This window comes from Sodiomyces alkalinus, assembly GCF_003711515.1.
Source record: "Sodiomyces alkalinus F11 unplaced genomic scaffold SODALscaffold_10, whole genome shotgun sequence".
In the NCBI taxonomy this organism is placed as follows: domain Eukaryota; kingdom Fungi; phylum Ascomycota; class Sordariomycetes; order Glomerellales; family Plectosphaerellaceae; genus Sodiomyces; species Sodiomyces alkalinus.
Window position 1 is genome coordinate 806,259 of NW_021167088.1, and position 21,091 is coordinate 827,349.

Genomic DNA, 21,091 nt, shown 5'->3' on the forward strand with positions numbered 1-21,091 from the left:
CTCGTCCTTTGCCCCCCTTTGTCTTCCTGTTTCCCGGGGGGGGGGGGGGGCAGCAGTCAAAAAAAAAAAAACCTGCCTGACCATTTTCTTCCCTAAAACGCCAAACGTTCCGCCGGAATATCGTGGGGGAATCCTCAGTGTGTATGTATGGGTGCGGTCTGTAAAAGAGAGAAGAAGAACGAGCCAGAGCGATGTGAGAAAGTAGAACACAAGTAAAATAAAAGAGAAGGAAAAAAAAATCGAGAGAGTCGCTGTCACACCCGTTGGGAATCGTCATCTGAAGATATTCCGGTCTCGTCCGGAAACTATCGAAAAGCTTCCCCATGGTGTTGTTTCTGGCGCAATCCTGAAAGAAAGACCCCTCCCCCCCCCCCCCCACCCAGCCAAAAGAAAAAGAAAAGTAAAATCAAAAGCCAAAGATTATACTGAGACAGGGTGTAAAGTACAATGCACGCACCATGGGGCCATGATTGTCCGGATCCACGGGGCATCAACGGGCCAAATGCCCGCCCGAATGGTCGACTACGACGAGTCTTGTAAATAAATGTAAAGAAACATGTCTGTCGTTAGGCCGTCATCAAAGCCAGAAACAGGACCCAAAAAAAATGCGAAAGGAACGCAATGCAGGCCAGCTCAGTCCAAGTCCATCGTATGATCCCCGGCCTGGGAGGACTTGTCGGTTACGCCGTTAGGCATCTCGACATGATCAGGACCCGTTGTGGCCGGGGTGGGAAGATCATTCTCCGCCGATTCCGTGGCGACCGACGTACAGTCACCATCTGTGTCCTTGGACAGATCGTCCTCCAGCTTCCGATGACCGTCGACCGGAGGAGACGCCGGTTGCTTCTCGCTGTTGTGAGCACCCCGAGGGGTCGAGGACGCTGATCGGTGTTGGGCCGTCTCCTCTTTGGCAATTCGCACGTGAGCGTCGTGCTGCCGAACCTCGACATTCTCTTCCTGAGAGCCTGCAGTGGGTGAAGTAAGAACTTCCTTGATGCGGGACGTGAGGGCCTCGCACTGCGCAAGCATGGCCCGAAGGCTTTGCTTTTCTGCGTCGCCGAGGTTGCCGGTTGTGATGTTCGTCGCATCGCCCCGAGCCATGAGAGAGAGCACAACAGGGCTAGCATTGTCCTGGAGAGAAATTGAAGTCGTCAGCCCTGGAACTAGTTAAACACAGTCGTGAAGCTGCCGTCAACATACCATAAGGGTTTGTGTCAGTTGTCCTAGACCGCCATAGTCGGTCTGGTGCAGCCCAGCCAGGTTGAGTGCAGCCTGCATTTCCTCAATAGGTCGGGCAGAAAGCGGCTTGAGAAGAGACGCCTCTTGGATATCCTGACTCCCCTTGTCGGCCACACGTGTATGGGCTTTGCCAACAACCGCATCGGAAGCCGAAGCGGTACCGCGCAAGTGGGAAACCTGTTGCTCCTCGTGTCGCGAAGCCTGATGATCGTCCTTCCGTTTCTTGTGGACCCTAAAGTTTTGTGTTAGATCGTCTGAGAAGTCGCGAAACGGAGACTTGAGGAAACTCACTGAGAGAGAAAGTCGAGCATGATACCCTTGGCGGGTAGTTTGTAAATGCGACCAAATGAATTGACGTCGTGCCAGCCCGAGTCATCCTCGGACTCGTCCTCCACCTCGATGAAGCCGTTATTCTTGATCCCCCGGGTGTAAGCGGGCTGAATCACGGGGGCATCTTTGATGGTACGGAAGCGATGCGCCGGACCGAGACCTTGCGGCAGCTGGGCGAGTAGAGTGTCGGCGTGAGCGGGACAACGCCAGGTGCGTAGAACGGGAGGGATGGCCAAGGGCGGGTCGAGGCAGTCAAGATGCCAGTAGAAGCCACACGCACTGCACGGGATTATGGCTCGGTTATCAGCAGCCGCAGACTGGCAGCTGTGGCAGATGACAGGTGACCCATCGGGCTCGCAAATCTTGAAGAAATCGGGTGTTTCCTCGTAACCACCTCTCCGCCTATTCGAACCCCAGTTAGCTGACTGGCATATTCTCACGACGAGAGAAGGGCGATGAATGATGCGAAGGGGAAAAAAGGAAGAAGAAAAGAAGAACAAAAAAAGAAAAAAAAAAGAAAAAAAAGGGGGGGGTGATCCTACTTCGCTGGCTTAGCTGCGACAATCTCTTCGTAGTCGCCGTCGACGCCGACCTTGACACCATCAAAATAGCCCTGGATGCGATTGGGGAGCTTGAACGCCTGTGGGTTGGTCCTATCCAACCGACTGAGAAGCTGCCCAAAAGGACCTCCTTGTTCTCTGGCCACTTCCGTCTTGCTGCGGCAAGGGTAGCAAAACCACTCAGGAGGAAGCTCGTCGCCCTGGCCGAGATCGACACACTCAAAGTGGAATGACGAGGTGCATCCCTCGCAGCAAACGAGATCTCCAACGTTGCCACATGCAGAGCAGTAGTCATCGTTCTCATCCTGGCGCACAAAAAAAGAAAGAAAAATTGAGTCAGTGTGAATTCAGCTCAGCCAATCTCTCTCGGTCGACGAAGCACTTACCGTATTGGATGGGACTCCGTTAGCAGCGGTAGCGTTGCCCTCTCCGCTGGGGCGAGGAACGCCAGCTGCGCTGCCTCCCTTCTTCTTCACGGGTCTGGATGGGGAAGAATAAGAATATTAGTAACCGAAGGAGTCATGAAAATGCAAGGGAGGGAGAGAAAAGAGGACTTACGATGACTTTACACGAAGGCCAGTCCGTTGCTTCTTGGCAGGTCGAGTGCTGACCGGGGTGACTGCTCTCGAGCCGACCTGAGAGCCCTGCTCGCCTGGCTGAGAAGACGCGGTGGGAGAGCGCGCAATAGCGTCGGCTTCGTCAAAGGGCCTCTTAGCCGATCTGGTGGCCCGCAGATTCAATGTCGAGTTCCGCGTCTTGCGATTCCGTGTAGCGGAAGAAACCGGTGCGGGTGTTGATTGTCCTGCAGCAGCTTCGGACTCTGCATCATCGTCATCTGCTTCAACCGACTTTCTGGCGGTCGTGTTGATCGAGATGACCGGAGTGGCCGAGGCGGTGGCCCTATCCGGCCGAGCGGGCATGGCAGGTGCGCGAACGAAGCTGTCCGACCGTGGCGTCTCGTTGGTGAGATGACGCGCATCCCGTCGTCGGGCCGTCTCGTGATCTTCGCCGTCCTTTTGCTCCGGTTGAGGCTCCGGTTCCGGTTCCGGTTCCTGTTCCTTGCTGCCCGTCTTCGATTTTGACGACGCAGCCACCTTGGTTGATTTGGCCCTGGAAGCAGCGGTCGCGGTAGATCGGTCGGTAGATTGGTTGGGAAACGACGCAACTGAAGGTGACGGAGGCGTGCTGGGGGGATGTGCAGATGCATCCGCGGGAGACGGGGAGGATCTGCCAGACGCGTTGGCCAAAGACCGTCGGGTGGTGATGCGTCGGATTGGTCGCCCGTCATCCTTCTCCTTCTTGACCGACTGGCTCGTGACACGACCGGTCGGAGACGAAGCAGCAACAGTATCGGCAGCAACAGCACCACCAGTGACAGCCGCTGCGGTCGCGCGACGTTTGGAGGCAGGCGTGGGTGACGGCAAAGAAGGCGAGGAGGATAACTCAGAAAGGGCTGATGAATCGCTCGACGCGGAACCTCTGCGGGCACGCTTTCTTGAAGGGGTGCTTGGTGCTGTGCCTGTGCCTGTTGTGCCTGTGCCGCTTCCGCCACCTGACGCATGCATGGCGAAAGGAAGACGCGGCGCTCTCCGCGAGCGGTGATGACGTTTTTTGGATGGAGTATCGACTACTTGATGATGGGAAGGGGAAGTAGGGGACTGCAGCTGTTGTGATTGATGCGACTGCACCTGGGAGGATGAATGGGGCTGCGATTTTTCTTGGCGTTTCTCTTCTGGTTTTCGTGGCTGTGCGTTTCCCCGGGGCTGAGAGTCCGGGCGCGCCCGTGACTGCGACTGTGACTGCGGCTGAGAATGCAGGCGTATGTGCAAACGTGGAGGGGGATGATCTTTCTCCTTCGGAGGAGGCGACGGCTTGGACTTGGACTTGGCCTTGTCCGTCTGAGTGAGGTCGAGGTTGAGTGTGACGAGTTTTCGGTAGGGCGCAGGCTTTGGCTTGTGGGGGGTGAATCTTGAGTTGGTAGCAGGAGGCACAAAATAATAGCAGGCCCGGTTATCCTTCTTGCCTTCACGTTTCTTGGCCTCCAAGAGCTTTGCGAATTCTCTGACCTCTTTATCCTCTGCCGTCTGAGAAAAAACCGACTCGACGAGGGAAAGAAAGTGAGAGTCGGATGAGTTTTCATCGTAAAGGGTGCGCAACGCCCACGCCGTAGGATACCGGTAGTGCCGGAGAGCTTCATCCACAGCGTGCTCGATGACTTTCGAAACACGCTCTTTGTCTGGCGCAGCGGCAGCCAGCTCGGTAAGGGAAGCGCCCGTATTTTCAGTCTTCGGCGCCGGACCAGGAGTGGAAGAATTTGTAGCCAAAGAAGTGGTAGCATCAGGCTCCGAGGGAGGTGCAGATACAGGTACAGGTACAGGTGCAGGTGCAGGTGCAGGAGAAGAAGAAGCAGCTGTAGCAGCAGCCTGGAGATGGCTACGAGGTGTCGAAGCCCGCCGAGCAGAAGCCCTGGGTAAGCTCCTCCTCAGCTGAGGAGTGGGTGTGCGTGCAGACCTCGCCTTCGCCATGGGTCCCTTTGGGTCGTATTCGTCGTCCGAATCCTTTGCTGGAAGCGCTCGTCGTGACGGTTTTTCAACCGGTGAAGGCAGCGCTGGTGATAAAGATGATGGCGTCGCTGTCTTGGCCGAAGATAACGGAGGAGGAGGTTGCTTTGTGGGAAGTGAAGTTGAAGTTGGCGAGGGTGAAGGTGGCAACGAAGGCAACAGCGAGGTGTTTGCGTTGGTGGTGGAAGGGGAAGAGTCAGACCCCTTCGAGTGGGCAGGAGCCGAAAAAGAGGATGAGGCAGTTACACCGTTTCCACTATCACCGCCAGCACCTGCATTTTTCGCTGCTGTTGATGCCGCCGATGTTGATGCTGACGCTGCTGCCGCCGCCGCCGCCGCCGCGTTCGCTGAACTCTGCTTCAAGATGATTCTTCGCACTGGCGTAACCCCATCGTTGCCCCTCTTCTTCAATACCGCCGTCTTTGGTAGCTCGCCCAGGGGTACCATGCCCTCGGTGACCCCATATCGCATCAGCCCGTGGTCCTCATAGCTAGGTCTGCTTTGCACCGCCGGTTCTAGCCACTTCTGCATGAATGTCTTGGGCCCTTCATTCGCCGAACTCTTCGTTGGTTCCAAGGACCCATTGCTGAGCTGTGTGTGCGGGCTCGAGAAACGCGACCTCGTAGCCCTCGTATTGGTAGACATGACGAAAAAAAAAATCGTTTCGATTCGCTTCCGCGCTTCGTTTTCGCGACTCGGTCGTTCGCTTCCGAGTCTTTTTGCCTCCTTCCGTTTCCCTCTTTGTCCTCGCTTTCTTTCTCGACTCGTGGTTTTCCCTGCGTCTTCCTCAACTCCTGGATTCCTTCCCGGGCTTCCCGGCTCCCTGTTTCCTCGGCTCCAGATCCCTCAAACTCGTCCGGTTTTCGTTAGAGTGGCCGTGCCAGTTTCCGTACTCGGCGTCTTCCTCCTGACTTGGGTCGACTCGTCTCGATATTATGATCTATGATCCGCAATGCGCTGCACTGCGGGAACAGAGAGCAGCAGGCAACTCTCAACCCCCTAAAAAAAAGGGGGAGAGTGGATAGGGGGCAAAAAGAAAGCAGATCCTGCCTGCAAGCTCCGTTAGTACGTGTTTAACGGTGGCAGACAACTAGCAGAATGCTTGCCTGATGCCTCGCAATCTCGAAGAAGGGGTTTGGATCGCGTTTTCCCCCCGATTTCTTGACGCGGAATGGTGTGGTGTCAAAGGGGGTTGAAAGGAGGAGGATGGAGGGAGGAAAAAGAGTGTGGGAAGCTTCCATGCGCGACGCTTCAGGTTCTCTCTCGGTGCCGGATGTACCCGGTACTTGTAAGCCTTCTGTGGCCGCTGTAACCTCGCCGCAGATACGCCATCCTACAGCGAGCCTTGGTAGTGCTGCCCCTGCCGTGTAGGTGGGTAGACCCACCCCTTACCACCTACCCACAGCTACAAACCAAATACAGGTGATTGCCACCTCAAGTTTCCTCTACCCGACCCTGATCTTACTTCGTGCATTTCTAACTCGAAAGCGTGGTCCACGACCCTGCACCTTACGCTGATGCACTCCCTCCCCTTTCTCACATGCTCACGCCACACCTGTTTTCCTCCCCCCGATCTCCTCCTGATTCTCCCATCGTGCTCATTTCTCCTCTTCTCTCTTCTCCTAGCTTATTCAGTCACCTTGCAGATAATTAGACCATGTCCTAAATGTAAAGCAAAATTTCTACCAACTTTGGCAGCGACTGAAGGCCAAAGGAACCATCATCCATCCATCCCCTTGCCCCCTTAACTTTGGACCCCCTGCTGCCCCTTTTCCACCGAATCATCGTCATCTCTTCGTGACTCTGCCTAGTGGCCTGTTCTCATGCCGCCCTCGACAGCGAATCGTAGGACGAGATACAAATCTGAGATGCAGCTGGGCAACGGGGAGGGACGCCTGTACTTCGTAGGCCGGGACCGAGTAGGGCATGCGTTGTGCCAACGCCCACCGTCAGTCGTGGTGGTATTTCCATCCCTCAGGAAGAAGTGGTAGGCGGGGGAGGCGGTAGGTGTCACGTTATTGTTGGAGATGCCGTGCCGAAGAAAGATTTGGCGTTTGTGGTAATATATCCATCCCCCTTGAGAATCATCCCCGACTCTGCCTCCTCCTTCCGTGTCCGGAACCACATATTAGTACCTATGGGAGTACGTATGGATACCCGTATCGTCATCCAAGGGTCACCACGCCTCCCACCTTGCACATCAAGACCTACAACGCACGACTTCGTGGTAATAATCATGAAAAGCGGTAGGCGCCAGGAGTGCCGATAGGTAATCGGGCGCATTTTTCGCCTGCTATTCTCAAGTCGGTTATCCTTCTTTTCTTCCTTTTCACCGTAGATCCTGTCAAATTCTTACCTACCATGTCCCCTATTCTTGCCCCTGAACACGAGTCATCACACTTAAATTCTCTGCACAAGATGCACCAAGGACGGGCCTGGGCCTATTGCCAGGAGGTTTGGTGTGTCCGACTTGAAAAGATGCGTGACCTTAATCGCATCTCTTTCCAGGCACATCGGAACACCCGAGGTCTGCTGCCAGATTATGCGAGATGTGCATAGAGCTGCATCAAAGTTTGTCCAGTTGGCCTGGCTCGGTCTTTGTTGGCTACCGCACCTAACGTAGATACCTAAGCTTTGGTGTGTCGATGCCACTCTCTGCGCAAGGGATTTCAGCCAGCAAACGCACAAAAAAATAACAACAAAAAAATATTGGCCATGCATATTAGAATGCATGGCGGCTTTTTGGGCGAACGGCCAGCCAGAAGAAGGGTCTGCAGCTCGCCCCGAAGACAATACCGGCCAAGCTTCTACGGGCTGTCGGGAACCGCCTTAGGACCCATACGGGGCCACAATCGACGCGCCCTCCGACTCCATTCTTTGAAATACTTCGTAGTACGGCGTAAGTCTGCAACGCGCCTTGAAGCAAAGCCCACACCCCAGCAAAAAGACCGGCTTTCATGACCAACCGAGATAGCTGCATCTCTCGAGTGACAGTTCTTCGGTACTAACTCTCCCCTTTAGTCAACCCGGTGCCTCGGCCTTACTCGTCGCTCTCCCCATCCGATCCCTCCTCAGCCGCCTTCTTGGCGGGCTTCTTCTTCTTCTTCTTGTTCTTCTTGCCAGTATTCCTCGAAAGAGGCTGCTCCAAGATCTTGAGGATCTCCTCGTCCTCAATCTTCTTGTCCGTCTTATACTTGCTCACGTCTAGCGGTGGGGCCGCGCCCAACTTGGTGATGCCGTTCTTGGTAATGGCTGCGAGTAGCGGTTAATGGGTCAATTCGAAGCACATAGCCCGAAGAACAGCAAGGCCGAAAAGAAAAAAGTAATAAAAAAAAAAAAAAAAAAAAAAGGGGGGGGGGGGATAAACAAAGGTAGGGAGAATCTCATACCAATGGTAGTCAGCAGCCGAGCAACCGGCGAGTTGTCCTTGTCACCGACTACTTCGTACTGGCGGAACACGTTGCCGCGGACACACTCCACAACACCCGACTTGGCGTCGCGCTCGTCCTCAAGCTGGCGCAAGCTAAAAGGGAACGTCCCAAACTTCTTCTGCACCTCGGACAGGATCTTGCGCGACGTGGGACGCTTGAGACCGTAGGTCTGGAGCGTGCGGCGGTGCAGAGTCGCTCTGTTCTCGAACTGCTTCACTTTGCCCGAACCCAAGCTCACGCCCATCTCGACGCCCCATACTTCTCCAATCTCGGGGCTGCCCTCACCCTTGACACCATCGGCAGGGGCGAGAACGATCTTCTTGGAACCCTCGATTTCGTTGCGGTCAAACAGCCACGAGGTAGTGCTCTCGACAAGGTGGCAATCGTAGCTCTTGACGACCTTCTCCAGCAAGCTTGTCATCTTGGCTTGGGTAGGGGGCTTCGCGGCGGCCGCTTTAGCCTTCTCCTCGTCCGACCCAGAAGCCAGCAAGCCCGGGGGAAGAATGAGGCGAAGGAGAAGTTCGTTGGCATGGTAATTCGCGAGGATCAGGTCGGCCTCGCGGCCAGTGACCTCCTGCTGTTCCTCACCCTCGGGCCTGGCCAGCACGGTGTCGCAGACAATGGATCCAAAGCCGTCAATCTGGGCACCAAGTTGAATCTTGATAGGCTCATTGGGCTGAATTTCACGGGACGCCTCGGACTCATCGCTCGCCAGGGGGGTGTAAGGGGTGACGAAGGAAGCCGGCGAGACGGTGGTGGGGTGCGAGAAACCTGGGTACCACGAGGGGCTCAAGGCCTACCGTTAGCCCCCTCTTCAACCAAACTGGGAAAGGGAAAAGATGGGATGGCCAGGGAAGATCAAGGGCAGGAGGTACGCACCCTTGGAAACCTTCTTTCCACGGTAAACCTTGGAGAGCTCCTCCTCGATGAGCTCATCACCCTTCTGGCAGATGGAGATGATCTTGGCACCGGGCACGCATAGCTTCGACACTGCAGCCAGAACCCTTTCGGAGATTTCTGCGGCCGTCTTGTACTTGGTGAGGGTGTCGGGGTTGTTGAGGGTGTAGTCTAGGGGGGGGGGCAAGTCAGCTCAACTTCCATGGAAGATGTTCATTGGGAAATGCGGGTTCGAAAGGCGAGAAGCTCGCAAGCTGTGAAACCGAAAACTCGGGGGAGGATGGAAACATAGGGGAGGTGGGAGAGGAGACTCTTCTAGACGGTCGTTCGAACGTCCGTCCAAGATCCTCTCATAGACCCCGTAAGATGGCACCGCCGTTGCATGTTAAAACGGTTACCTGGACCTCGAATACGGTGGCATAGCACCTGGGCAGAAGCTACAAGAACGCATTGTAGGCAAGGAACACAGGATGGGGTAAAAATACGAACCTGTTGCCTTGTCGTCCGACATGGTGAAGGTCTAACAGACGCAATACGTGCGAGGCGGAATTCACAAGGCGGCGGGTGCAGGGTTTGTCTGGGTCTTGGGAGAGAAATGAAATAGCTGAGTGTGGTCACACGAGAAGGGGGGAGGGAAGAGGTGGTAGAAGGAGGGGTGATGGGTGTGTACTGTATTTTGATCAAAACCCATCAATTTGCGAGGGCGGGGTGGAAGAGAAGGAGGGGCTAGAGCAGATCAGGTCCCCGATCCGTACTGACCTAGCTCCCAATCTCGGCATAGGGCATTCAGGTGCCTAGAGGGGTACCTTTAAGGTACTTGCAGTCCATGTCATTGACGCCTACCTTACTGTAAGGTAGGTAGGTAAGGTAGGCAGGACCAAGCAACAGCCATACACATTTTCCTTCCCCTTGTCTCACTGCTTGGCGTGAAGAGCACCATCTGCTATCGATTATTGATATATATTTGAGATAGTAAAGCCTAAGATGACGGAAATGGATGGCAGAATACGAATACTCAGGACGGTACCAATAATATGGCCCCATGTCAGAGGGCTGAAGAGAAGAGCCTGTGATCCACCCGTTGGGTTGTCAAGTTATTAACTTGCTTGAGCCCTGCTTGTTACTGCGGATCAGGACCGACATCATCACAAATCGTCATATAGGTGGGAACTTTGTGTGTCATTACGTAAGTGGACTGCGTAACTACGTTAAGCGACGTAGTAGTTGTTTAGCTACATTTATCTTAGTAACAAAGCTTATACATGTATCAAGATGCTGTCGCATCCTTACCTGGTCTTCCCGAAGTAATGCCGATGCCACTATGTGTGCTATCTGAGCGAGGTACCTATCCCTCATAATTCTCTGTCTGACAGAGATGAAAGTACATTGCCGCGTTAGTGACTCCAAGGTGTATTCTTGAGAGCGCGCTGCTTCCCAAAATTCGTCGCCCCTGGAACCTCCCCGACAACTAAGATCACCTTCGCTATGTCCATGGCTATTGCGCGCTTGATATAGAGTGCTGACGACCCTTGAGCTCTGTGAAATCCAATCGAAAGCCGACTGAGTAGCTTCGCGATCCGAAACCCGTGGCTGGCGCTGTCGATTGCATCGCTGCCCCGGCGACTCGGCAGCACGGGGGAGCAAAAGAACACCATGGCCGCGCAGCCGTCCGCGTCGGCGTCTGGTTCTGCACCGAACTTCTCGACAGAATCAGCCAACAATGGGGCCACAGCCGCTTCTTCATCAGATCCCGGGTCGGGTGCCGACCCCGCTACTACTGCGGGAGCCGGTACAGCCGCCGCTCCAAATGACCGCGACGACGATTCCGACCCGCAGTCTAAGCCTCTGCCTGTACGGAGCAAAGAATCATTCCAGACAATCCTCCTGGAGAGATATATGATGCGAGATTTTGAAAACCAAGCCGCCATAGAAGATGCGCAGTCTCGTATGGCAGATACGATGGCTTACCTGAACGCGAAGATCGACGACTACAACGTCATCCGCCACAGCCACCGACATTTCTTCCCGCCCAGCGTACTATACGGCGACGGCTATCGAGCCTGCTCGAATTCGTTCATTCCCATTGATCCGCGAATGAAACCCCCGGGGCCGCAGATCGTGTATCCTCAACAGAAGCCGAGGGCCGGTAAAAGACGGTCACCCCGGCTGACGTGGAAGAAGAAGGACATGAAGAAACAAGCCGACCAGCACGAAGAGCTCGTCCCTGTCCGTATCGACGTCGATTGGGACAAGATCAGGCTGCGCGATACTTTTACTTGGAATCTACACGATCGCATTGTGCACCCCGAAATCTTCGCGCAGAACTTCCTTGAGGACATGGGTCTTGACCCGACCGACAAGGCCTTGTTAGAACCTGTGCTCCACCAGATGCACGACCAGCTCATGGACTTCTATCCTTTCGTCTATTCAGACGAAGATGCCCTGGACCCCGAACTGCCCTACTGGGCGTACAAGAACGACGAGATGAGGATGTTGGTCAAACTTAATATTACCATCGGGCAACACACGTTAGTGGACCAGTTCGAGTGGGATATCAACAACCCCCTGAATTCACCCGAGGAATTCGCCACAAGCATGAGCCGCGAGCTGTCGCTTTCGGGGGAGTTTACCACCGCCATCGCCCACTGCATTCGGGAGCAGACGCAGCTCTTCACCAAGAGCTTGTACAGCGTCGGCCATCCCTTTGACGGGCGACCGCTGGAGGACCCGGATCTGATCAACGCATTTCTCCCATCGCCATTACCCAGCGTCTTCCGTCCGCAACAGCAAGCCAAGGAATACGCGCCATATCTCTACGAATTGTCCGATGCCGACGCTGAGAGGAACGAGATGGTCTTCTCCAGGGAACAAAGGAGGCAGAAGAGGTCGATCAACAGACGAGGCGGTCCTCAGCTCCCCGACCTCAAGGATCGCCAGCGAACGATTCGGGCGCTTATCGTGTCGTCGGTGCTCCCAGGAGCTGCCACAGACATCGAGGAGACGTCATTATACAAGAGGGTGGCGGCGCCGCCGGGTACTCGCAGGAGACCGGGGGCGCGCGACGGCATCATCTCGGACTCGGATGAGAGCGACGATTCGGGCCCCGACTCACCCGCCGTTTCGCAGCTGGGCGGAACCGCCAGGACGAGGGGTCTCCGTGGCGCTGCAACGGCTGCGCAGCACCGGATGGCCAACCTAGGACGGTCCGAGACTCCAGAAGCCAGCATCATCCACCACCACGAGACACGCAGGAATGTCGGGCGCTTCGGGCGCGAACTCCGCGACGAGACCGAGGAACCGACCCAGATGATCGTCACGCTGAAGATTAATAAGGAGAAGTTGAGGCGGTTTCTGCAGAACCCCCGGGCAAGAATCTCGACCAGCGGTTCCCAGACACCATCGACCCCTGCACATAGCCGTATTCCCAGCACGTCAGCCGGTTCCAACTCGATGCCGCGGACGGCTTCAAACGGTCAGCAGAAGACCAGCACGCCGGTCACACAGAGTCTCCTCGGGGCTGTCCCGGCGCCGGCGCAAGGTGATGGACAGCAAATACCAAGCGTAAGTTTTTCTTTTCTTTTTTCCTTCTTTCTCCTGCTTCCGTTTTCGTTTCTTTATTCATTCAAATCAACATCCATCGAACCGCCCAATTGCTGACATTACCATGTAGCCTCCCCAATGGCTATCGGCCAGCCTTCAGCAACTCCGCGAGAAATACCCGCATGACTTGTTCGAAGGTATCATGAAGCACTCGTGCATCAACCCGGAGACCGAGGCGCCTGTTCCTGTGCCGCAGGGCCAGGCACCGCCCCCCGGTCACAAGTGGATGTTCCTGCCGCGGATTCGGTGTAAGGACTGCCCCGGCAAGTCGTACACGCCCGGACCCGAGATGACTACGGGCAATTTCGAACGTCACCTCAACTTGGCCACGCATCGGAAGAACGTGGACACGAGGTTGGGGTTCGACACACGACCCAAGGCTGCTAAGCCGGCTGCCGAGAACTCAGCTACATCATAGTTCTATGGGCTGAGACCTTCCCACCACATATTTGACAGGACCCAAACGCCGTCGCTTCCACGATGCCCATGGTAAAACCCGCCGCGGTTTCCCGACCTTTGCGTCTACATTTGGGTATAAGACTTGAAGAAAGGATCCCGCCCATGGAATCAATGATTAGCAGTGGTTCTAGCGACGCCGTCCTGAAGTCCAGACGAATCGGGAGGGGCAGAACCTTCTGATCCAAGACGAAAACTACCATTATAACGTACCGTCAAACCTGCCGGCAGCTTTTTCCAACACAATATGACGTGACAACAATCAGCGGAGCATGGCCCGGCGAGGTGCACAGAGACCGCCGTACATACGACTGGGAGAAAGACAGGGCCCTCGTCTCCCTTTAACGAACTTAAGTATCGTCCCCCGCTTCCAGACTCCGGCACCAGACGGTGCAGCCTCGCATTGGTCCCCGAAACAAGGCAGATTCCACAACCTGATAACGTTTCATTTTAAGGCGAGAATAGTCGACGGTGACTCGGATGCCGTGTCACTAGCTAGAAATTACACTGAATATGGGCTTCATGGCGGCAGACCGACAGTACTTATTTTGACTACATTTTACACGCAATTTTACGACGGGTAGCCGTCGAATACGACGGATGGGATGAAGCGATAGGTGACGAAGCTGTATACTACAAAGGCGATATCTTCGATTTTCTTTTTCCTGTTTGTCTACCCTTTCTGTACCCTGCCTAGACCCTCGAGTGCTCGTCTCACAGCGACAAAGAGCAACCGTTTTACGGGTCGTTTCTGCTTTGAATTCACTGTTTTTTTACCTTCGTCCCTCAACCTGTTTCGGATCTGAGGCAGGCACTGGGTATAGGGGTTGCGGGTCATGGGCGGGCAATTGTCGGCGAAAGGGAAGGGCAGGAGTGTTTTGTTTGGCGATGTACCATGCCAGAAGAGACGGGAGTTTAGAATTCGGGGGGGAGGGGGGTCAATACGAGCCGTTGGGAGTATAGTAGTCATTGCAGCTTATCTGTCGACGTCGTTTTGGAGACTGGGGAGTGTAACAGGCGCTGAAGAGTCGTGTCATGGATAGCGTGTAGAAAAGAAAGGAAATTAAATCTACCCAACTGGGTCTTACCCAGAGATTCGAGTTTGACCGAAAGCAGGAGACAAAGGAAGAGATATAATACCTGATCTATACCTTATTCTCGTCTCATCTAGGGTAATCTCAAGTAAGGTATGCTCACCCTTCAGTGACAGTCTACCGACTCGGACACGATTTGCGTCTCCTACTCTCTAAAGCCTGTGCCCCTGGGAGTGTTGGGGACAACCGAGACAGAAGCCTATCACACACACACCTCATCTGTACACGATCGATCATTTTCCTGGGATATAACCATGGGCCGCCCAGTTTAAGGAGATATCTGCTCAGCCATGGTGACGAATTTCTCCAGCTTCTCCACATTCTCCGGCTTTCACCAGCTGTTGCACACCCGTTCAAAGCAGGAAACTAACAAACCACTTCTAGGACTTCAAGTTTTGTCTTGTTAGCAGTCTGGAAATGACAAACGGGAGAAGGACATGGAAGAAAGATCCTATCATGAGAAAAGGGTACAAATAAGATACCAAGGCAGGCAGCCAGGACCTTTGTCCTTCTTTTTCTGGTCTACCTTAGGTACCTCGTCATGAACTCGTCAAGGTAGCTGGTATTAATAATGAGCTGCCATGGATCGCGATGAATGGTTGACTCTTGCAACTCCGTACCCGAAGAGGCGTGTTACTTTTCTGTTTCTCTTGTTTAAGAAACAACAACCCACCAGCATTTATTTCACTGCAAGTATCAGTTAGGCATTTCCTTATTTGTCTCTTCCGCTTCCCTTTCCTTTATCTCCGCCATAATCTCCTATATATCCCTAATTTACAGACCCGAGCCCGTCCTTCTAGACACACACCTCTGAACATGTAATGCGATTTCTCCCGTTTCTCTGAAACCCAACAGCCTCAATACAACGAGGGATAAGAGAACCCCACCAACATAGAACTCATCGAGTGATCCTTCTCAGCATATTGGCGTCGGGTCCTGCGTCTTCGGCTTACGCACAACTACCCGTTGCGATCATTAGCATCCCGCTACACATTTCCCATCATGGCACCGGCAACTACGGCCTCGTGCTTAAGCGAAGATCCCGAGTCACTCCCCCGCTACTACTTCGCTTATGGCTCCAACCTCTCCCCGACCCAAATGATAGCCCGGTGCCCCGGCTCAGTACCTCTAGGTCTAGCCCACCTTCCGCACGCCTGGTCCTGGCTCATCAACGGCCGCGGATACGCCAACGTGATCCACCCGTCCTACCCGGATAGCACCTCTCTCCTTGACGGGGTCGGTATTATGGGATTTCCCGACGGGATGGCAGCCGAAGCCAAGCCCCAAGGGGAGGCCAACCGTGGTGACGACGACACAGGTCACGGCGTCTACGGTGTTCTGTACACGCTGAGTACGGAAGACGAAGCCGAGCTGGATATATACGAGGGCGTTCCGTACGCATACGAGAAGGTCATGCTACCAGTTCAGCTTATTGATCCTTCACTTCATTCACATGCGTCTCAGCCCTCGCAGTACAAGGGGGTCGAGCAAGCGAAGCAGGAGAATAGTAAAGTGGTTGCACCGACGGTGCTCGCCCTCGTATACCTTGATTTCGACCGCGTCGTGCCCGACGCACCGCGCACAGAATACATTGCGCGAATGAACAGGGCCATTCACGAGGCGCAGCTCTCTTTCGGATTGCCGGTGGATTATGTGCGGCACGTCATGCGCAAGTTTATCCCTGAGGGGGATTGGGAAGGTGCTGGTATCGCGCCGGAGGATTGACCCTTGACCCTCCCTTTCTCCTCGCTGTCTCCTTCGCGTTCTCTCAGTGTTTCTGTGGAGAAGAGAGAACAGACGACTAGACGGCATAAAGATTTCCAGTTCGTTATAAGAAGTTTAGATTCGATCTACCGAGTCTCCGACGACTTGTTTATGGGTCCGTCAAAATGACCGGCTTTTCTGGTAACTGGACTGTTAGACAGACTCGTCCTATACCAGTGAGAAATAAACATGGTTGATGAATTCTGGCAGGACCCTCTTCTCATTCGTACGCCGCGTGCACAGGACACATGAAACACATCGTTTGTCGCATTTGAGCAATGCCCCGACAACCTGCGGATAAGATGTTTTACTGGGGGCGCTCATGTGGGTAAGGTACCCAACTAACGGAGCTCGTCACCGAACAGCAGCGACGGAATTATTACATAAGCGACGAAACGTCGTTTAACGACAGGAATCACATCCCAACCCAACGGGCATCTCGTTCATCAAGAGAATCAACCCGTAAACACTCTGGATTTGTCTATGAATGAGCTATGACTGGCACTGGTGTAACAGTCCAGATTTCTAGTACTACGCAACCCGTCGTATTATAGACTATCTGATTTTCACAGTAACACCATGGATACAACCAGTTGGACCATCCATGATCCAACCCTGTCCGTGGTGGTGAACTATAGTCCATCTCGCAAGGCGAAAAGGTGTCATGGGAGAGCACCATAACTATAGGTGTGTTTTCTTAATCGTCGTCTTTTGACGATCCCTCATTCTCTTGGAATGCCGGCCATGTGCTCGGTCGGCCTCGAAGCATCTCAACAATGCTTGTAGACAGTGGCACAGATTAGAAGGCGGTGACTTTCCATGAGACAATTTGATGATTTAAGAAGTGGCCTTGGAGAAAAGCCTTCCAAGAAAACAATTTATTATGCGTGTCTGACTTCTTCGAGTTGAATACTAGATACGACCCAAAGAGACAAAGTTGAACATGGTTGCTTTACGCTTCATAGTTCATGCCACCCACTATGTAAATATGGCCTGTGGGCTTATAGAAGAACTCCAATCCACAATATACGGAAAGCTTTCCTTTCCCTACTGATTATTTAACCGGCAACGAGCCTCTGTTGATATAGTTATGTAGCGAGAGAAAGGGTAAAAAAGAAAGAGGGCAAAAAAATACAAAAAGCGACGCGCCCTGCGTGATTCGAACGGGTGGCGAGGCCTTTGATATCACGAGGTGGACACTTGCCCGAAACCGCGCCCTTTATGGGAAAAACAAGCAGAGGGTAGTGCCACTACACCAACTGCTCGAAAAACCCCCGAAATGTGAGTATCATACGGGGGGGCATAAACCCTTGGGCACTCCTTCCGTGGCTGGGTGACATGGGCAGGAAGCCGGGGGTTCCTTCCCTCTTTGCGTACCTGCCTGCTGCTGATAGAAAGTCATTAGACTCCGGAGGGCGTAAGCCAACAGGCCAGGGCGGTGTGTCATTAAGGAGCCTCACTGGTCAGAGTACGCATCTTAACCCTCGACATGCCCGGCTTGCTGAAATAAGGTAAGCTCTCTTTCCTATCCCTGCACGGTTTAACATTCAGGCCGAGCCCTATCCTACCATCCCAGTACCAACTATAGATTCCCTCTGGCAGGAAAAGGGGGAGTTGTTAACCGACGACGAAGCCTTCGAGCCTTGGAGCCTTGGTCAACTTCTTCATCTAGAACTAGCGCAGCTTGTAGATATCGCTATGTGAGAGTTGTCGAGATGGATTATATTTGGAACACCGGGTATTTGCCAACATGGGAACTGACCAGTAACATACTCCTAGAATGTCTCTAAAAGATAAGTAGATGTGTTGCTAATATCCTCCCACCGACATCGACGACCACTCTGCGAAGTACCACTCCAAGCTATACCGCCCACTCGCTCAGATTATCCTGCGGTGTGATAAAAGGCTGATCAATCCGTTTGATGGCAAATTCGCTGCAAAGAATACTGCAACTCAGTTAGCAAATGATATGGTCGTCGGGGAAGGGGAAATAAAATCCCCAGCGGGGGGAGGGCGGATTGGCTATTCCAGCCTAGAACATACCATGCCGAAGCTACGAGTGAATCAAGCTCCCCAATCATCGCCTCCCTCTTCGCCCCATTAACAAGACCCTTGCTGATCTGGACTTGCAGCTCCTTTATCCGCTTGCTCGTCCTCACGCCAGCCTGCTCCAGCACCTTCTTCCCCAAACAGTCAGAGTGGAACGAATGCTGGCACGGAAACACGAAGAACTGTCGGCTCAGCAGCGGCAACCCGCACACATAACACTTTTCCCCGGGCTCGACGATGGCGTACCGCTGGTCCAACGCCACGATATCCACCTTGATGTTGGCGGCCGTCTGCGACGACTCGTCCATCTCCTTCTTGAGCGCGTCGATGCTGCGGCTGTAGTCCTCGAGAGCGGCGCAGATCTCCTCCTTGAAGTCGTCTATCACCACAAAGTCGGGGAAGAAGGGGATCAGGTCCTCGATCTTGAGGAGGTCGCAGCGTTTCAAAAAGTCGATGGCCGTCTTGATGCCGTCGGACTGCGTGATCACTTTGCGTGCCACGGCCAGCCAGAGCCGCTTCCGCAGCTGCGGGTTCGACATGGGCCGGTCTGCAATGACCGACGCCAGCTCGACTTGGTCATGGGACAGGGCCAAGTCCACGGCTTGGAGGTACTGCCCCATACTGGTGAAGATGTGCACGCACGAAAGCGTCCTGTGGTGCTGAATACACAACCGCAACGCAAAGTCGGGGTCGTAGTCTGGTTCATCGCCCTGCGACTCCAAGTAGGACAAAAGTCCTGCTTCGTCCGATGCCGGATGCGACGCGTAAATGGAGACCAGTGTGTTGTGGACCGCCGAATCATGCGACTTGAGCTGGTTGATGACATACTGCAGGTACCTAACAGCCTGGTTCTGGTATAGGGGGCCAGTGAAGCTCCGGTTGTATTCCAGGAGGGCGGGGATGAGCCTCCGGGGGTTCAAGTCGGCGTGTCGCATCAGGATGTCGACCAGGTCCGTGGCCACATGCGTCATGAGCACAGTGCCGTGACGGTAGAAAACCTCGGGGTCCGTCTGCTTCTTCAGCACATTGAGGACTTCGGCCCACCTCTCGCGCTGGACCCAATACGACAGAACATAGTGGTAGTCGTTGATCGCGGTAGCAAAGTAGAGCAGCTCCTTCTCCCGGCCGTGGCTGCTGATCACGTCGTACACGGTCCGTTTGTCGAGGTCATTCTTGTATTTGGTAACGAAGTCCTGGTATTCCGCCTGCACGGTCCGTAGCTGCTCTTTGGTCGACGCGGGGTTGCCGTTAAGTGATACCTCCGCTTGCGAGACGATTGAATCGTCCAGCGAGTTCAACTTGCCCATGAATACCTCCACTAGCCAGGTGGCAATCATGATCCTCTGCATGACGGCCCCCTTCTTGATTGTAGCTAGCTTAGCTAGCAAGTATTTGCGCAACGCATCCGGCTGCCCGTTGTCAATGAGAGACAGGGCTACTTCTTCAAACGGCTTGTTGCTCCGACCATAGACTGCGGCAGCTTCGAGGAAATGCCCCTTGCCAACCAAGTAGTCACCGTACGAAGTCGCTACTGTTTCCCTCTGCGCCGGCGTTTTCGCGTGCTGCAACGCCGCGTCGAATTGCTGCATACCTAACATGATCTGCCAGATATTTCGATCTTCGTCGCGGACCACAATCTCGAATATCTCCTGGCTGGTGAACAGCCAAAAAGTGTTCTTCTGAAGGTCTACGCAGAGACCGATGGCCTTCTGCCCCGGGTCGAGTACGATTTGGTCATACACAATGGCCCCCGTCAGCCTATTTGTGGCGACTACGCGCCCGCCCACCAGATGAAGAATGTGCCATTGCGTTAGTGCAATGGCATCGATGAACTCCGGGCCGTCTCTCCTTTTGCCGGCCTCTGTGGGGATGAGCTGTGATTTGGAGAAGAGTTTGGACTGCGAGAAGACCCGAGTGCCTAGGTCTGCCTCAAGGCTGTCCAGAAGTTTGCCGTGGAAAACGCCTTGAGACGAGAGCCAGGCATATGCGCGTTCCACACGTTCGTCCTCGTAGGGGTTCGTCTCGGGCGGGTCGGGGGATACAACGAGCGCGGACGGAGCGGCGACAGAGGGAGTCCGCGACAGCTCGTGAATTGTGGGCTGCTCTGCTTCGAACAGTTTGGTATAAACCGAACCGCTGCTGTCGTGGCCATGTCCGATCTTGCCGGAAAGATGGAACAATCGGTGGTGTTGAGCGATCATGACCCTCCGCACGTCGGCCTTGCCCTGCAGGGCGTCCGCCCACAGCCCCGTGATAGAGCCATCCTGTAGGCGGTGGAGATTCTTCAGCCGGATGTCCTTCTTGTAGAATTCGGAAGTAGCTTCGATGAGGGCCTCGTAGACGTTGCCGTCAGAGGCGCCGAGCAGGATCTCTCGCGTAGAGGCGGTCGGCAGGGCCGGATTCCAGGCCACGCTTTCGATGGACACGCCACGGAGGCGGGCTAGCGGGCGGGGGTGCTTTTGTTGGGAGTGGAGGTAATAATTCTCGCCGAGAGCGGTGCAGATGAGAAGATGGGAAGCGGTTGGGTCGAGGAACATACGACGGATGACGCCGACCTCGGTGGTCTTCTTGGGCAAGTCGATGTCTGAAGATTCGTTGTCAGCCTTGGCCCATCTTGCATTCGTTATGGGCCTTATGGAGAGAATCGAGACATGGGAAAATTGAGAACAAGGGGGCAGCAGAGCACACCGTACCGTCAATGTCTTCGGGTCTATTCAAGTCGATACGCAAGATGCGGCCATTGGAGAGCGCCAGGACGAGGACATTATTCGCGACCTGGGCAGCAACAAAATCGGCAGCTACGGAGAACTGCAGCTGTACGCGCTCGACGACAAACATGGGCAGAGTCCCGTCGCCTAAGCTAAGGTCGAGCAGCGCCCCGTTGCCGGCCGCGAAGCCGTCGGATGAGTTGAGCGCCATACTGGCAGGGTCATCTGCTCGTCCTGGCCATACGAGGTTGAAGTCGAGGTTGGTTTACAGCTCTGACCGGTGGATTCGTTTCCCGCGAGTTCTTGGTCGGCGGTTGGAGGGATCTTCCGTGGTGAAGTTGGAACGTTTCTGAGGCTGTTGGGGGGGAGAATGATGTCGGTGGATGGTGGATTGGGGAAGCT

General features: G+C 54.4%; 5 protein-coding genes across 5 annotated transcripts; 2 read left to right on the forward strand and 3 right to left on the reverse strand.

The window, feature by feature from the left end:
• Positions 1–1,038: 1,038 nt before the first annotated feature.
• SODALDRAFT_53895 (hypothetical protein) lies at positions 1,039–5,512 on the reverse strand. The gene is made up of 5 exons (XM_028615462.1): positions 2,688–5,512; positions 2,516–2,609; positions 2,112–2,434; positions 1,531–1,971; positions 1,039–1,471 (listed from the first exon to the last, which is right to left on the reverse strand). Exons 1-5 carry the CDS (start codon positions 5,333–5,335, stop codon positions 1,192–1,194), a joined length of 3,786 nt encoding a protein of 1,261 aa, XP_028463711.1. The 5' UTR covers positions 5,336–5,512; the 3' UTR covers positions 1,039–1,191.
• Positions 5,513–7,576: 2,064 nt separating this feature from the next.
• SODALDRAFT_53783 (Creatinase/aminopeptidase) lies at positions 7,577–9,666 on the reverse strand. The gene is made up of 4 exons (XM_028615461.1): positions 9,508–9,666; positions 9,001–9,189; positions 8,080–8,892; positions 7,577–7,942 (listed from the first exon to the last, which is right to left on the reverse strand). Exons 1-4 carry the CDS (start codon positions 9,527–9,529, stop codon positions 7,731–7,733), a joined length of 1,236 nt encoding a protein of 411 aa, XP_028463712.1. The 5' UTR covers positions 9,530–9,666; the 3' UTR covers positions 7,577–7,730.
• Positions 9,667–10,671: 1,005 nt separating this feature from the next.
• SODALDRAFT_283503 (SNF5-domain-containing protein) lies at positions 10,672–13,036 on the forward strand (the record flags this gene model as incomplete). Its single annotated transcript, XM_028608414.1, has 2 exons — positions 10,672–12,579; positions 12,689–13,036. 2 exons carry the CDS (start codon positions 10,672–10,674, stop codon positions 13,034–13,036), a joined length of 2,256 nt encoding a protein of 751 aa, XP_028463713.1.
• Positions 13,037–14,843: 1,807 nt separating this feature from the next.
• Positions 14,844–16,065, forward strand: SODALDRAFT_328295 (hypothetical protein). Its single transcript, XM_028610654.1, has one exon. The coding sequence runs from the start codon at positions 15,171–15,173 to the stop codon at positions 15,891–15,893; it is 723 nt and encodes a 240-aa protein (XP_028463714.1). The 5' UTR covers positions 14,844–15,170; the 3' UTR covers positions 15,894–16,065.
• Positions 16,066–17,315: 1,250 nt separating this feature from the next.
• Positions 17,316–20,980, reverse strand: SODALDRAFT_316141 (vacuolar membrane protein pep3). Its single transcript, XM_028609304.1, has 3 exons — positions 20,675–20,980; positions 17,976–20,565; positions 17,316–17,878 (listed from the first exon to the last, which is right to left on the reverse strand). The coding sequence occupies exons 1-3, from the start codon at positions 20,898–20,900 to the stop codon at positions 17,794–17,796; spliced, it is 2,901 nt and encodes a 966-aa protein (XP_028463715.1). The 5' UTR covers positions 20,901–20,980; the 3' UTR covers positions 17,316–17,793.
• Positions 20,981–21,091: the final 111 nt, after the last annotated feature.

What these genes read in the sequence shown, in the direction of transcription:
- SODALDRAFT_53783 (XM_028615461.1), bottom strand. Translation starts at nt 9,529, where the DNA reads ATGTCGGACGACAAGGCAACAG. An exon ending in GTCGGACGACAAGGCAACAG is followed by an intron (nt 9,190 to 9,507) that starts GTTCGTATTTTT and finishes CCCCCCCCCTAG; the next exon opens with ACTACACCCTCAACAACCCC. An exon ending in TGGAAAGAAGGTTTCCAAGG is followed by an intron (nt 8,893 to 9,000) that starts GTGCGTACCTCC and finishes CGTGGTACCCAG; the next exon opens with GTTTCTCGCACCCCACCACC.
- SODALDRAFT_316141 (XM_028609304.1), bottom strand. Translation starts at nt 20,900, where the DNA reads ATGGCGCTCAACTCATCCGACGGCTTCGCGGCCGGCAACGGGGCGCTG. An exon ending in TAGACCCGAAGACATTGACG is followed by an intron (nt 20,566 to 20,674) that starts GTACGGTGTGCT and finishes ACGAATCTTCAG; the next exon opens with ACATCGACTTGCCCAAGAAG. An exon ending in TCACTCGTAGCTTCGGCATG is followed by an intron (nt 17,879 to 17,975) that starts GTATGTTCTAGG and finishes ACTGAGTTGCAG; the next exon opens with TATTCTTTGCAGCGAATTTG.
- SODALDRAFT_328295 (XM_028610654.1), top strand. Translation starts at nt 15,171, where the DNA reads ATGGCACCGGCAACTACGGCCTCGTGCTTAAGCGAAGATCCCGAGTCA.
- SODALDRAFT_53895 (XM_028615462.1), bottom strand. Translation starts at nt 5,335, where the DNA reads ATGTCTACCAATACGAGGGCTACGAGGTCGCGTTTCTCGAGCCCGCAC. An exon ending in GTCGCAGCTAAGCCAGCGAA is followed by an intron (nt 1,972 to 2,111) that starts GTAGGATCACCC and finishes GGGTTCGAATAG; the next exon opens with GCGGAGAGGTGGTTACGAGG. An exon ending in ATGCTCGACTTTCTCTCTCA is followed by an intron (nt 1,472 to 1,530) that starts GTGAGTTTCCTC and finishes ACAAAACTTTAG; the next exon opens with GGTCCACAAGAAACGGAAGG.